This window comes from Syngnathus leptorhynchus, chromosome 1, assembly GCF_054491065.1.
Source record: "Syngnathus leptorhynchus isolate UIUO chromosome 1, UIUO_Slep, whole genome shotgun sequence".
Lineage (NCBI taxonomy): Eukaryota > Metazoa > Chordata > Actinopteri > Syngnathiformes > Syngnathidae > Syngnathus > Syngnathus leptorhynchus.
The window spans coordinates 13710518-13726749 of NC_141195.1; the positions used below are offsets into that span (position 1 = coordinate 13710518).

A 16232-nucleotide genomic window follows, 5' to 3' on the forward strand; every position below is an offset into this window, starting at 1 on the left:
ACAGGCTTACCATATTAACTGGCTCCGCATTCCAGACGTGGCCATTAGGGCAATGTCAGTCCAGTAATTTTGTGTTTCCTGTCTGCATGCTCGTCAACAGGTGCATCTAAATTGTTCAACTGCATAATTGTTTGATTCTTCAATCAACCATAAAGACAAGGTCACTCTTCCTGGAATACACAGCTTTGCTTCCCATATGTCTGCAGGTAGAGTGGGAGCAATGTCTCCCCGACTCTACATATGTGGAGAAATTAGGACTGCCAAATAGTCATTTTTTAAAGGTATCTTCAACTATGAAGTTTTTCTGCACTCATTTTCTGCAATATGAGCAGGCAAAACCTAGTATTATGAATACAGAATTGCACTTTTTTTTTATAGCTCATGGCAAGGGATTCCCACCCCTCCTCTTCTGCCAAAATAGAAGATGAGTGGGAAGGAGAATGTGGGACCCCCCTGTCTGAGAATACTTGGCAGGAGGCGTAGCACAATATCATCATACTTTCCGTAAAAGCCCCCGACGGTCTGACTCAATATAATACCATACATAAGCTACTGAACATAATTTAAGGGAGAAAATTAATTAAATCTATCCTGATTTCTTCCCTCTTTGTGAAACGTTTATGGCAGTTTTGTGTATGTGGAAAATTTGTTTTGAGCTTTGTCAGAAACGTCAACGTTTTGGGAGGGACAATTTTTGTTCCTATTAAGCTTGATTGTCTCCCCCCAACTGATTTCAGGGCTAAATCTCTTTTGTTAAATCTAAACCAGACAACTAATAGGTTATTAAGGACAAATACATTTTATAGACTGCCATTTCACTTGTACCTGTAGTTATGTCTTTTTCTTCTTCCTTTTCTTTCTTTTTTTTTTTTTCAACATCACCTGTATTTATTTTAAGAGTCGGGAAATTTTAGGCATTTAAAAATAAACATTACTGCAGCCAATAATTGTGATTTACACTCTTTTGTGCTTCACTCCAACTCCTTAATGTGCGTCAGTCAAAGTGCATCACTCGAATTGCATAATGACAGGCCATTCATCATGCATTCTAACAACAATACAGCAGTCTAAGTTGGCATAACTTACATAGTTCATGGCTTTGTGACCACCATACACACTTGATTTAATTGAGTTCGGCTAAAGTATGTGTTTCAGGTAATTTTTTTTTAATTATGACGTTAATAGCAGGATGCTTGACAGCAAACAATTCCCAAAGAGAAAACACAGTTACCAATAGGTTGGAAAAATACTGCATATCTTCAACATGTGGAATAATAGCACAGGATGGGGCTCGACACTACTATTCATACATCCACAGGAGTCGCGGGCATGCTGGAGCCTATCCCAGCAGTCATCGGGCAGTAGGCGGTGGACACCTTGCACCCTTGGTTGCCAGCCAATTGTAGGGCACACTGAGACGAACAACCTTCCGCACTCAATCGGCCTACGATGCATGTTTTTGGAGTGTGAGAGGAAACTGGAGTCCTCGGAGAAAACCCACACAGGCACAGCGATGGAATAATCCACACAAGGAGGGCCGGAGGTGGAATCCAATCCAAACCCTCTGTACTGTGAGGCGGACATGCAACCAGTGTGTTACTGTGCTGTCCCCTCTAAACTACTAGAGGTGGCAAAACAAATTAACAAATTAACCTATATTGTTATAAACGATATTCATACAGTGTCAGCAGACCAGCTAAAGTATTGGCTTATGGTTAAAAAAAAAAAAAAAAAAGTATAAAATTAAATATGTCAAAGTCACCTCTAAAGAAAAACAGTGAAAAACTCGAATAAGTCATCATTATCACGTATCTAATGAAAACCTTGAGATATTAGCACAATTTTAAGATGTTGCCTCAAGATTATGATGCTATAACCACATGGACACATGTTGTTACAAACTTGATACCAGTAGTCCCACATGGAAGACCATGTTACAGCCTGAAGAAAGTCATTTCTGGAAGAGGCTCAATAACAACAAAACCAAATTGAAGAATAAATGTAGACTGTTATTGAAGTGTATTTCTCTTGCTTATAATGTAAACGAAATGAAACATGTTCATTACTTAAAACTATAAAAGAAAATGTGAAAAACAAGGGTGAAAAAAGAAAACACATGAGCTGCCTGTGTACACACAATCCTCTGAAAATTCACAAAGATTATATTTTAAGATCCTTAAGTGATTGCCACAGGTGCATCCCAAGTCCCTTTTCAATGAATGTCTAATCATTAGACTCTAATGTACGAGGTCAAATGAAGCCGAACTGGAACAACAAACGGTAAGCTGCGGTGGGGGCTATGAACCTGGCTGGTTAGGCTGTTTGCACAAATATTTCCCAGGACTTACTGTGGGAATGGAAGATGATATTATTGATGTTCTCTGCACAGGCCTTAGACTGAAGCTCCGGGGTAGACCTTCGTTAGACTTAGCAAGACATTCCAAGGAAGATGGGTTATACATCGGTTGAGCCTCAACGGATGCAGTCAGCCTCACACCCTTTCTGAGGAGAAAAACATGTGCGTGGCTTGTCCAACCTAACCGTGTGTTGTAAAAATGAACTAGCATGACACTGAGTTACAAGAACAAAAAAAAATTCTGTATCGTGCTACACATATGCGATACATAAAAAGTTATTGTTTTTTTTTCTTTTATCTGATCAGACTCAAACGTGATTTTTACCTCGTTCGCCTCCAAGTACAACTTGTAATGAATGATTCATATGATGACCTCATCAGCCATGCAGTTCTGCAGGAGCCTGATAACCATTGTGATTGTTTGAATCAGGTGTGTTTCAGAATCCAAACAAATCAGCAGTTATCAAATCAAGTGTTTTTTCTTGACCTTGAATCCATCTGGTGAATTTGTTTCACAGTCAGTCGGCTTTAACATGATATGCTTCCTGCTGCCGCTTCTGTTGAACATTCAAATGTTTGTAGCAATGGTAACATTTGAGCGAGCATTCATTTTGTTGTATGAGTTTCACCGTGTCCCATAGGTCTTCATTTATTTTCAGAGGAGTCACACGAGCATGAGAATTGTTTATGGCTGCATGTCGAGGCACGTTAGGGAGTTCAGCATACTAAAGTCATCTGAGGATGCAAAGGGGGCAGAGGTAGGTCAAAAGCTTGCAGATGACAAAAAAAAAGAGACAACATAACACCTGGTGAGCTTTGTTACTCTCCCAGACAGGAAGATCAAATCACTAAGATAGAATTATACCTCAATGGGCCTGTTTTTTTATTATACGATTTCTTCATCCCAGACAAGCATCCTGTCTAGTCAAGATGAGCGGTATACATTAATAGCAAAAACATCATTATGGGTTTAGACTGTCAGAGGTTCACTGACAGTTCCCCTACAAAGATTACCTAACATATAAAAGTTTCCCTTTTGTTGAAATTTGTCCCAAGGTAATAGTAGAACGATTTGGGGGATGAATTTGGACTGCAACTCTTCATAATATTCAATTTCCTATATTCAAATGAGCCACATTACTTGTTATTAAATATGACACAACATCCTGCTTAGATTGGCCTGGACTCCCTCATCTACCTTTATTGGCATGACTCCAGTGGCCGCCATCTGCAATCATTTTACCTATTTATTTGTCTCAGGCCATGCTCCATGGTCTATGTACCTCTAATGTATCATGTACAGTATAGCCTGGAATGATTTTCTATGCACCTCTGAGCTTTTGCTGTGTGACTGTTGTTTGGGTAAAAAATCAGGCGTGTAAATACAGTGTACTTTGATCAAGTATAACTCACTGACAGAACACAGATAGTTAGCTCAGTTATCATTGATTTATGATAGCTGTCTTACATGTCTTCAAATCGTCTGATTTAGCAGGGGTATTGTAATCTTGCTTATTTTAGGGTTGTCTGCCTGACTACAGTCAATGATATTTTGAAAACATTCATTCGTCCATTTTCAACACAACTTATCCTGTTCAGACTACACATTAAACTGTTCGGCAGCCAGATGTAGGGCACATATAGAGACGAAGAACCAGTCACACCTCCGTGCACATCGTCACTTTTATTGTCATTTAATATACATTTGAATATATTTGGCAGTACTGTGAATGTGCCAATTTCTTCTATATTGCTCCAATAAAAAAGAGCTCGATACATATATATCTTGATATGTATTAATGATTCGGGTTGATGATTCCTAAAAAAAAATATGAAAAATGAGAGAGAGAGAGAGAGAGAGAGAGAGAGAGAGAGAGAGAGAGAGAGAGAGAGAGAGAGAGAGAGAGAGAGAGAGAGAGAGAGAGAGAGAGAGAGAGAGAGAGAGACAGAGACAGAGACAGAGAGAGAGAGAGAGAGAGAGAGAGAGAGAGAGAGAGAGAGAGAGAGACAGAGACAGAGACAGAGACAGAGACAGAGACAGAGAGAGAGAAAGAGAGAGAGAGAGAGAGACAGAGAGAGAGACAGAGACAGAGACAGAGACAGAGAGAGCGATGAATTTAAACGTGTTTTAGGTCTGCCGCTTTCAGACCCAAGTTGAAGAGTGTACAATAAGGCAAGAGTCAGCAACTACTTTGTTCGCTTTGTTTTTAATTATAAATCTCTTTGAATTACACTGAATGCTTTACCAAAAGTTTAGATGGAACCTTAAAAAAGACATTTGTAAATTATCATAAATACACAACACTGTAACCCCAGTATTAGCTTCAGGTCCCACTAAAATTAGTGTTCCTTTCCTCTCTCCAGTTGACTACATCATGACACTATTATCGTACCCAGCACAAATATACTAACAACATAAAGACTTGTCAGCACTAAGGTATGCAAGATAAACAAGCAAATAGTGTTTGCTTTGTATATGTCAAGAGGCTACTTGCAAAAGTAGTCGAGTGGGACCTACTAGTAATTATTGGTCAGGCAAGAAAAAGTCTAGCCCCAGAGGCTAAAGGAAATGTTGCCATTTGACTTTCACTCTATATTACTGACTTCCCTCTGTGAATAAGCTCCATACTAAAGTCCAACCACAGTCTGGGCAACGCATTTCATCACCAGCGATAAAGTTTCCATCTCGATCGAGGTGTTTTGTCATTTATTAATAATGCCCTCCAATAATCCAGCACACATTGCACATACAAGCTCTCACTGGTGTTATTCCATGTTTCTTTCATTATTGAAAAACACTATCCTATAATTGAAACAGAGTATCACATTCTATCATCACCTCCCCATCGATGTCAGTCATTCATTCCATTTCTAATAAAAAGATTCAAGCAGTACATCATCATAAATCATTCCGGAAGGGAAAAATAATAAAATATTTGGCTTCGAGATACATGACGTTTAGGCATGACCCTGACACTGGTTGTGACTACATTGTTTTTCAACCATACGTAGTCATTCCTCCAGCCCACATTGTCAGTGTTGATTCTCATTTCTTACTTGCCCAATTGTTGCTCAAAATAGAGCTCTGTTATAATATGCACCTAAGTCAAATAACATCACATTTCTCTTGGGTTAAGGTTAGTGTTACACAGAACAGAGTAAAGTTTACATAATTAATAATATTCATATACCTTTATATTATTCTGTTAAAAATATGTACAAAATGAGACCTTAATTTTAAACATAACATCAGGAAACATCATTATAAAAAGTAGAGCAGTGCCTCAGTTTATTATTATTCATTATTATGAGTTCTATAATTGCATCGTGCTTCAGTACTTTCATTCACAACTTAAAATGTTGTTGATCAACATCCAATGTTGTCCATGGCTTGTTGAACATTTACAGCTCACCTCACTGCTTTGAAAGAAACTCTGATCCACAATATGTTAGCAGATGTGATATTTACGAAATATGAATATAAAGAGGGAGTCTGATCAAGCATGGCGATAAGGTCACACAGGATTTTCAAGGTGAAAGCAATCCTTTTACTGATCAGGAGAGAAGTCAAAAGAGATTAGCCTCCAGGGAACTGTATCGAATTTGCTGAAGTGTTCTTAAAAGCATGCGGCCTGATGGAACTTGCTCCTAGAATTATGATGCCTAGGAATGTCGGCAGTCTCAATCTCCAAAGTTCTTTCCTTGAATGGGAGTGTACCTGTGGAAGCAAGAGTGCCAAGCAGAGAATGATGGGCTGAAGATGAGGGATGGATCCACTCCCTGAAGAAAATAGCACGAGATGAGGAGATGTCCAACTGTCAGCCAGGCCTTGGGACTCCATGAAGACTCGGTTTTGGCCTATTCTGCAGAGCGCTTAGATGGGAAGACACAAAATTAAATTCAACACAAATTTTCTTGGCTCCTGAGAAAGTTCTGTTTCTCTATGGAGAGAAAAGCAATGATGCAATATAAATGGAATGAAATTGCTTCAAATTGCCAAAGTAAAATTTTGATAACTGGTTACATACATTTCAAATATGTGCACTCTCTCAGAGTGCACACATTTGTATTGTGCTTTTCGCAATATTTAATCATTATTCTGTTGCGATAGTTGTGCTGTTTCTCTCAGTTTTTGGCATAATAGTGACTAATGACTGATGCAGTTCTACAATGTCATCTTTTGGACATTTAAAATGCACATGTAGAGCTCCAGCAAAAAATGGATGAAGTGACCGCATAGAATGTTTGTTTCGAAAGGCAAATGCTAACTAGACTATTTTCTAAAGAAAATACAAATCGCTCTAGACCAGGGGTGTCAAAGTCTTTTTTTTTGCGGGCCGCATTGTAGTCATAGCTTCTTTCGGAGGGCCATTATGACTGTCAACCCAAATAAATCTATGAGCACCTCATATTATATACAGTAAAAGCTAGAAAACAAACTGACATATAACTCGTTTTCAAATCAGACGAGTAAAAACTGGTCAAATATTAAAAAAACAAAGATATTATTATAAGTGAAGACAATTTGCAATTCCAGTAATGACAGGAATTTGATGCACAATTTGTCTTCGCGGGCCACTTAAAATGATGTGGCTGGCCGTATCTGGCCCCCGGGCCTTGAGTTTGACAATTGTGTTCTAGACTTTTAGGGAAATGAACACAACATTTAGATTTCTGTACTTTTTTTTTGTTTGTTTGGTCAAATCACCATACAAAGTTGTCCAAGTCTATTCCACTGGTGGAGGTCTCTGCATGTTTTTATAAGGAACCTTGACCACAGTTGGATTCCAAAGTATGTATGTTTCTTGCTATAAATAATGCATGTTGGTGCATGTAAACTCTGTAGAAACATTCCCCCTTGAGCACATCAAAGTGGAACACTGCTGTAAAACCTCACATACATATGTATTTATAGTAAGACTATTTGGATTTTGAATAAATGAGTTTGCAGTCCTTCGTGTTTTTCTCAGTCCGAAGTGAGGTCTGTCAGTTCCAATGGTGGCATCCAATTTGACATTTAGGGTTCTATTTTCGGAGACAGGAGCGCATGTGCGCTCAGGCGTAAAAACTGATGCATCATGGTGGTACAAGTTAAGTTAACCCGTGTTACTGTGTTGTAGACCGCGCTATGCCATGCTGGGCAGTCCTGCGAATCGAGTGTCTTTTCAATTACAGTCAGTTTATTTTTCATTATTATTATCATTAATATTATTATTATTATTTTCTCTTATGTTTTATAAAGCACTTTGTTGCGCCAAAAGCTGTTGTGACAGTGCAATATAAATAAGGATGTACTATATTGTATTGTATTGTATTGTATTGTATTGTATTGTATTGTACGTGCATAAGGAAGGGTGTCACACAAAAAAGTGAGAGGAGAGGCTGGTTGGCTGTGTTGACTCCCATAATGGTGCAAACACTCATTTATAACTGAGCCTGTCAACAAACATACTAAAAGACAGAACAGACTGAAAACGAAAAATGGAACTGACCTTGACTGACAAAAAAGATGGCACTCTGGGTCTTCATCCAGAGAAGCACATAGGCAGCGCTGATTGTCTCTTTGCTGGCGCTCACTCGGCCGTCCAGCAACAGCACGTCGGATTCGCTGGGATCCTTGGTAGCTCGACATTCCATAGGGTACCGTACGCCTGCAAGTTCCCAAAAAGAAAGGCTGTTGTGTTCAATGGAAGCAAACCGTGCCTAAACAAATGTTCTCATATTTGATGGCATGTCACAAGATAAATGACAGAACATTTCAATGAACCACACATGGTAAAGGCTGCGTTATCTACAGAAGATCTACAGACTAGTGAATATGCATGCTAACATACGCTTCTATGTCAACAATTCAGTACTAAAGTGTTCTCACTCTTTTCATGTTTTCAGCTTTTCTGACATATTTAATGTATTTAGAAACAAATCTGGAATGTGTTTTTCTTCATCTTTAATAGCCAGACAGTCTTACTTTGATTTGAAAAGTATTGCTGTTGGCTTTACCCCCCCCCCCCCCCAAAAAGGTTAACAAAGCAACCTAAGTAAGAAAAAAATATACTACTATATTTGGTTAGCTTGCTTTAATATGTTCATGCATGGGAATTGTCTATGCCAGGGGTTTTCAACTGGTTTAGTCCAAGAGACCACCCTTATAACCAAGGAGTAACTCAGGCACCACTGCTTTGGCGGAATATTATTTTATTTTTCACCAAAGGACATTACATTTATACAAGCTATTTATTTAGCATCTGTATGTTTATTTGGGGAATCTCAGGTACATTTAACATAATTTGGATGGGTAAATGATTCACAAAATTAGCTGGAACATAAGGTCAGATTAAATCATAAATCACTTTTACTTTTGAAAATGGTATAATTATTTTCCATTTCCAATTTCACGGACCACCTGCATACCGCCACGGACCACTAGAGGGCCGCTGACCACCTGTTGACAATCCCTGGTCTATGCCAACAAAATCACTGAGTTCTGTATAGATTAGCCGATGAACAGCCAGTAAAAACTTCAATACTTCATGTTAACAATTGCAAACAGTCTTTCAATCATATTGCGAGTTTCTCAGAGCCCTTTACACTGAATTCCTTTGGAGGGTCAGTGTCTTGTTCATGAATACTTCAACATAGTCACAATGCCCGGAAATCGAGCCTCTGGGTCTGGAGATGACCACTGACCGAGTCGCGGGCATGCTGGAGCCAATCGCAGGGCACACAGAGACGAACAACCATCTGCAGTCACACTCACACCTAGGGGCAATTTGGAGTGTTCAATCGGCCTACCATGCATGTTTTTGGGACGTGGGAGGAAACCAGAGTCCGCTGAGAAAACCCACGCGGGTACAGGGAGAACATGCAAATTCCACACAGGGCCGGAGGTGCAATTTAACCCGCACCCTCTTATCTGTGAGGCGGACGTGCTAACCGTGCCACTCTCCCTTATAATCTTCTCAACTCACTTGCAGCGGGGTCAGGTTAACAGAGTTGATGAAGCAAGCAGAGCACGAAGAGAGGACATCCGTGGAGCAGCAGTTTGCCAATCAATTAGAGGTGTTGCAACATGATAGGCAAGGCAGAAAATTCCCTTGGGCCCTGAGCTGAAAGTGTCTTACATGGTTCTGCTGACATCGTATCACTGCAAAAATAAAAATGTGTGGCGGTACCCGCAAAGGGGCTTCTGACTACCAGAGCAGCCTGCTAGGCCCCACCACTGACAGACAGCTGATTTTGAGTTATATCAATGAGACGCCTTTAAACTGTCATTGCAATGACGGATGGGTTGCCTCTCGAAGAACTTTATAATGACCCCCCCCCCCCCCCCCCCCCACTCACAGGCTTGCTGCCATACACATGAATAGCAAAAGTAATGACTGCAAATATCTGCAATGTCAAATCTGGAAAGGAAGAACAAAGTTGCAGGTCTCTGAAATGTTCTTTTCTCTAAGAAATGAGTTACAGATATCTGAATCACCTATCCATTGTTGTGAACTATTCAATGGCTTAGCTGTTGAACCACACCCCAAAATACATTGATGTTTAACCAGGAAAACATGATTTAATATAAAGTCAAACATGAGAGCTCTACTTTAATAGACACCAGACTCGAATGTGAAAACGGGCAAAACTTGATTTTCATGAAGATGCAAATCTCCTTTAAAGTGATTGGGAATTTGGCACACCAGATTGCACCATGCTGGGTGTTCCAGCAAACCTAGGGCATTTTCCAAATTTGAAGGCAGAAAGTGAACAAAACCTTGGCTGAATGCGGAAGGGAACATGGAAAGGGGCAAGACTTGAGTACTAAAATGAGTAAGGAGATCCCAGATCAAGTTATGGCCACTAAACCAAAGGTTAAATTTGGCTTCCTCAACCACAAATACTGCAAAACAACATGCAAATGAAAACCCACTGCTGTGTGCAAATTCTGTCTTCCAACTCAATGATAACCTGGCAAGAGCCAGATTGATGTGTGAATCACTCACAGGAGTTCTCAGTATCAATCTGGGACTGTTCCACTGTCATATGCTCAGGAAAGGTGGGACATACAGTTCCATACTTGGAGCTGTTTGGGCAATGTGGCAACTTGTGCATGCCTAACAAACTTTTTTGTTTTGACTAATCATGACAACAGATGATATTATTGTCACCGGCATCTTTACCAGCTAAAAATGAACAAAGCGACTCTCTAAGATAACATTAATTGCAAGCAACACCAAGAAATCTCATTATCTGAACCGCTTATCCTCACTAGGGTCGCAGCTTTTAATAAATAAGAAAAAGGTTTTGCATATGTTGCTTTGAAAGTGTTTTTTGGATTCATGTATTTAAGACAAAAATTTAATTAGAGATGAGAATGCTTTCAACCAAATACATACATTTTTATGGACTTGATCTTGTTACAGTCGTGGATCGTTTCGGTTTTGGTCTTGATTCTGTTTCAACTCCCAAAATCCTTGGTCTTGTCTTGGTCTCAGAGTTCTGGTCTTTTACAAATCTTGTTCTCGGATAGTTTGGTCTTGAGCACCTCTATCAAATAACACTGTGTTCCATTCCAGTGCGCCTTAATGTCAGCACTAGACACCAAGTATAATGATCCACTTTCACATCACACTGAGTCATAAATCTTATAATAGCAAGGGGCCTCTTGGGAAATCACACAAATTGACGCCAAGAAATAAAAAGCACTCTGTTCCATCCAGCGGTTTGAAATTTTTAATGTAAAAGAAAACCTTTTTGTTTTCTTTTCATCCCCCTTTTGTGGCAAAGATTTTATGCTCTCTATCAAAATTGTACTTTACATGTATATGAGTATACAGTGAGGACATTCAAATATGTCAATCTGTCCTGACTTGCTAGGCGGTGAAAGGGAGTGTTGTTAAATTGAAATAGCCCACAGCAATCTTGGCAAAAGAAGACAAACCACAGAGAAAATACTGTCTTGCTGAAAAAAAAAGGTATTCAAAAATGACAAGGAGAAACAACCATGGAGATAAGATGGTGTCACTTTTCCAAGGAAAGTAAACCCACCGTTCATCAACGGTCATGGTTCTGGAGCAAACCGTCTTCTTCTTGTACTCAAGTCAGCCTCTTGCCAATATACCCTAAGACATTTGTGACAACTGTGGCCCACCAATGGATTATGAGCCAATGGTGACTTTGTTACCTCTATAAAGCAAGGCAGTAACTCTTTCTACAATGTGTTCATGACAACACCTCATTATTTGGGTTATTTATCACCCCCTAAATCACCAGTTTCTGACGGAGTTCACTGACAGCACCTTGGAGTTACTGTTGTTGTAGTTGTTTTTGTTTTTCTCAATTACTTCTAAAGATCAAAGCCAGTTCACCCAAAAGTACAAATGTTGAACAAAAATTTGGTGCTTCGACATTCTTTGGGCATGATGTCAACATATCAGACCACACCTTCATAATATTACAGCCCAAAGAAATAAAAGTCTGCATGGATGGAGCTGATTCTACTCGATCAACTGCTTTTCTGTAGGTTTCCACACAGTCGACAGATTTATTTGAGATTAATAAATCGATTAATTATCACACCCATCCTTACGGCCAACAGATATACCCAGGAATTTATTATTTCTTCTGTCATAATTTCTAATGGTTTTTTTTTTGTTTCAAAACCAAAATTGGGGGGACAACCAGTAAACAAGAACAGTTTGTTTGATTCCAGAGGTTCCTCTGCCTTACTCAATCTTAACACGCAGCACAGTGGTTAAGTGGTGCTGCCAAATGGCTAGAATGTCATAGCTTCAGTCCAATGGACTCTGGCTTCCTCACACAGCAGTCATGCCTCATGGTCTACCAGGAGCCATGAAATATGTATTACCTTTGCCAAGTGTGAAGGTGAGATGTATTGCTTTCACCCCTATTTGTTAGCAAGTTAGCCATCTTACGCAAAAACAAAAATAGCATTGATTTCCATGAACGTTTGCGACGTCTGGAACACGAGCAAGGCCCATTGCAGTTTCAGAAAAAAAAATGACAAAGGAGATTTCTTTTCTCTCATTTCCATTGACTGTACCAATTCTAGTAACACTTTTTTATCTTCTTTGCCAGTAAGGTTTTTTTTGTGTTAATATGTAGACTATATTCTTTTCACCTTAGCAGAGAACTGCATTCTACCGAGTTCAAAGTACTCTTGTGTAACACAACGCAACATGAAGACACTTGACTAGTGTAAAATGTGCACATGCTGCAACTGATCTACAGATATACTATACTGTACTTGTCAATCAAGGTGCATACTACTCTCATCTTTTTCTCAAATCCATTGTGATTTAATGTTCAACCAAGGTGAACATAAATTCATTGCTGCATGATCCTCCCACGCATCCCACCCAAGTCAACCCTGTCACTTTATTTCCGGTTAACCTCAATTCCATATAAACTATTGGTATACGTTTTCGTATTGTTTTATGTTTTTTAATTTATTCCAAGCAGTTTGAACAAAATCAAATAATTAATAGCTGCATATGTGTAATAGCATCATACTATGTGTTTGCTGAAACATAAAATAAATGAAAATAATGCTCTCCGACTGTATTGGATTGAATCTTGGAGACATTAAATTCATGTAGCTATGCTAATTTTCCATCATTAAAGAAGACAGGACGACTACCATAGCTGAGGTGCATTTTGAGTACTTTTATTTAATTGTTTGTCTTTGAGATATGAAAAATAATTATGCAATTGAAAAGGCCATATTTAACATCCGTGTTTGTGAATGATAGCTTTTCTCAAGCATTAAGCCTTTGTGATCTTGAAATATTGTTTGACATGAACATGTTTTTAATTACAGTAACTGGAACTCCTCCTTATTGAGTCACTCAAAGAAATTAGGAGAGTCAGCGGAAGAAAGGTGCAGATATTGAGAGGGTATTTGAAATAATATCTATAGTATCTTCTCTCAAACAATGACCTTTAGGTATTTCTGTTGGGCATGCCATGACTTGTAAACTGACGTGCCTAAAGCTTTCTGGTGTGGTTTAATAAAATGTTTGCCTTGTGGGTTTGACAGGTATTCATGTGCCTCGAGAACAACATTTCACAAATATTCACATTCGGTAGTAAGATTTAGTCAGCTTCAATTGCCAAGTAGCTTCACTCCTCCTGGTTGAATGTCGCATTCTCTTAAACCTTAAATGAAATAATACAGCGTGAAACCGCCTTGCTCAACAACCCCTCAAGAAGCAATCTTATCTCCAAATTGGGCCGCAACCTTCATCCCCGCCAAGTCATTTAAATCCCATCAGTGTACTACAACTACAGATGCTGCATCACAGAAGTAGAACAGATCTATTATCATATCTGTTAATCATATAAATTAATAAATGTAAAAATGTGCTTTACCAGCTCACCCCAAATACGTCAGAGCGTGTGAAAAACAATCAGCTGCACCCACAGAAAAAAAGGTATGGAAAATATGCATACTTTCCTAAAATGTCTAAATAGAGTTTTTTCCTGTTTTTAGCAACCAACCTTACCTAATTATCTTTGTTCCAGATATGCCAACACTTCAGGAATATGTAACAACTATGGACCAGGCAAAGATACATGTACGTATGATTTTTTTATATAGTATAAGGCAAGAATTAGTAACAAAAGGTCAGAGATACTCGTCAGCGTTAGAACTGTAGACCCAAAATAGAAAATAATGAGTAAGGGCAAAAAAATGCAATATATATATATATATATATATATATATATATATATATATATATATATATATATATATATATATATATCAGATTGATACTGACACTGATTATGTGTCAGTATCAATCAAATTTAATGAAAGCTCATTTATTTGTAATCTATTGTTTTTAATATACCAATACAGGCTGCAGGTACGTTTTTAATTCAATATAATTTAATAAATTACAGTGCATATTAGATGTTATTTATTTATTTATTTATTTATTTATTTATTTATTTATTTATTATTTCAACCAAAAGTATTTTTACAAAGGATGTCTTACTCGGGAGTATTGATCCAGATGATGTCCAAATGGCAGTAATAGATGCACTCTTTATCCTTGTAGGAATAACAGGTGCAGCGCTTCGATCTGGACTTTGGTTCCGTCGCGTCAGAATTCTTTCGAGCCGCGACTCCGCCGGAGTTCAACTGCCCCGTGCTGGACCCCGAGACGCCTCCGGGGCTGACCTCGGATATGACCCAAGCATCACACCTCAACACTCCTTGTATTGCACAGGAAACACATTACAGTGTTAGGAAAAGAGGTAAAAATGGGGAACAGCTTGCACGACGACGAGACCCACGTACCTTGTAAGAAAATCACAGCAAGGATTTTATAAAACATGATTCTCGCCGGCATATGGGAAAAGATCCTTATATCGTGTGTTAATTATTCCCAAATTGTAAAGCCTGGTGATAATGCAGCGAAGTGGTCATATTAATCCAACATTTGTAAAAATCCACTAGTGTCCATGTGCAGATCTGGTAAAAACAAAAAAAGAGCATTATTTATTCCTCCGTTCCGTTCATATGTGTACCTTCACGTCGTACATCCTGCGCGCAATACTGTGTCGACCTGTCCTTACTAGTCCTTGCAACAAACTGATATGCCCCAACTCTTCCAACGTATCGCAGTCTCGGAGCATCTGGAGAACAGAGCAGCGTGCTTGCCCGCCCCCTATAAACCCCGAATAAAGATCGATGGGCTTTGGATAGGCTGGGGTGCACCACCGCGACACCTCGCCCCCCCCCCCCCCCTCATCAAATGTGTGTCAAAGGGAGGGCTCCACTTGAGCTGCTGTTGATGCAGGCCATAGGAATGGGGCTGTTTCGTGTTATATCTAGGGGTAGAGCTATGTAATCATAACATTGCATGAACTCGATAATATGCGTCCAGCTGGATGGTGAGGATCTTTTTCCTGTACCATCATAGTGTACAATCTCAGTTCTCATGGTTCAGTTCACTCCAGGTGTATGTAGAAAACAGGATTAAGCAGCCACATGTAACATTCAATATCTAAATGCATGCTGGGTTATATAAGAGACTTCCTGGAAATAACATTCGGTGCCCTCCGGGGCAGGCCAAGATGAGAAGTTGCCTCTTAGTTCATAAGTGGAGCCGGCGCCTTGGTGAGGAACGCAAGGTGAGGTGAGACACAAGTAGAAATACCAATCCCAGGAATGATGTAAACAATAATACAAATACATAATGCTCAAGAATAAATGGAACAACAAAAAAACGTACAACCAGACAAAATAACTTAAAATTAAAATTTAGAAAGAAGAAAAAATATATATTGTTTACTTTCTGGTACACGTTGCATTTTTCTATTGCAATGAGAACCAAGGACACAAACACTTTTGCCATTTTTCATTCAAAACATTTTTTTCATGTTCTATTGTGTTTATTATATGTTTTCTTCTGTCATTACCTGTTACTTTCAGCTGGGTGGTCCCCCAAAAAACACACCAAATCATGGAAAAGGCAAAACACTTGGGGAGTTCAATGAGTGAAACAGTAGACGTGGTTTTATCACCCAATTTGATGTTTTAGTTTTTCCCACGCGGGCACCGGGAGAACATGCAAACTCCACACAGGCAGAGCCGGAGGTGGAATCGAACCCGCACCGTCCTAACTGTGAGGCGGCCATGCTAACCAGTGCTACACCGCGCCACTCATTTTAAATCATCTTTAAAAAAAAAAAAATCACTGGATGTAAAGTGGACCGAACGAACCGAGTTGAATCCCTTGATGACAGATGATGATGAATGCTTTGACAGCTGATTTCCCAGAAACAGATTACTGTCTTGGTGGGAATGTGTGGGCTTCCATGCTGCTGCCTCCGCGGGCCCACCCCAAATGGTAGATGA

The 16232-nt window shown here is 39.2% G+C and overlaps 1 protein-coding gene across 1 annotated transcript; it reads right to left on the bottom strand.

Annotated features, from left to right (window-relative positions):
• Nucleotides 1-5046: 5046 nt before the first annotated feature.
• On the bottom strand, nt 5047-15052 carry edn3b (endothelin 3b). The gene is made up of 4 exons (XM_085914366.1): nt 14670-15052; nt 14365-14584; nt 7849-8007; nt 5047-6229 (listed from the first exon to the last, which is right to left on the bottom strand). Exons 1-4 carry the CDS (start codon nt 14719-14721, stop codon nt 6175-6177), a joined length of 486 nt encoding a protein of 161 aa, XP_085770492.1. The 5' UTR covers nt 14722-15052; the 3' UTR covers nt 5047-6174.
• Between the last annotated feature and the right edge of the window lie 1180 nt (nt 15053-16232).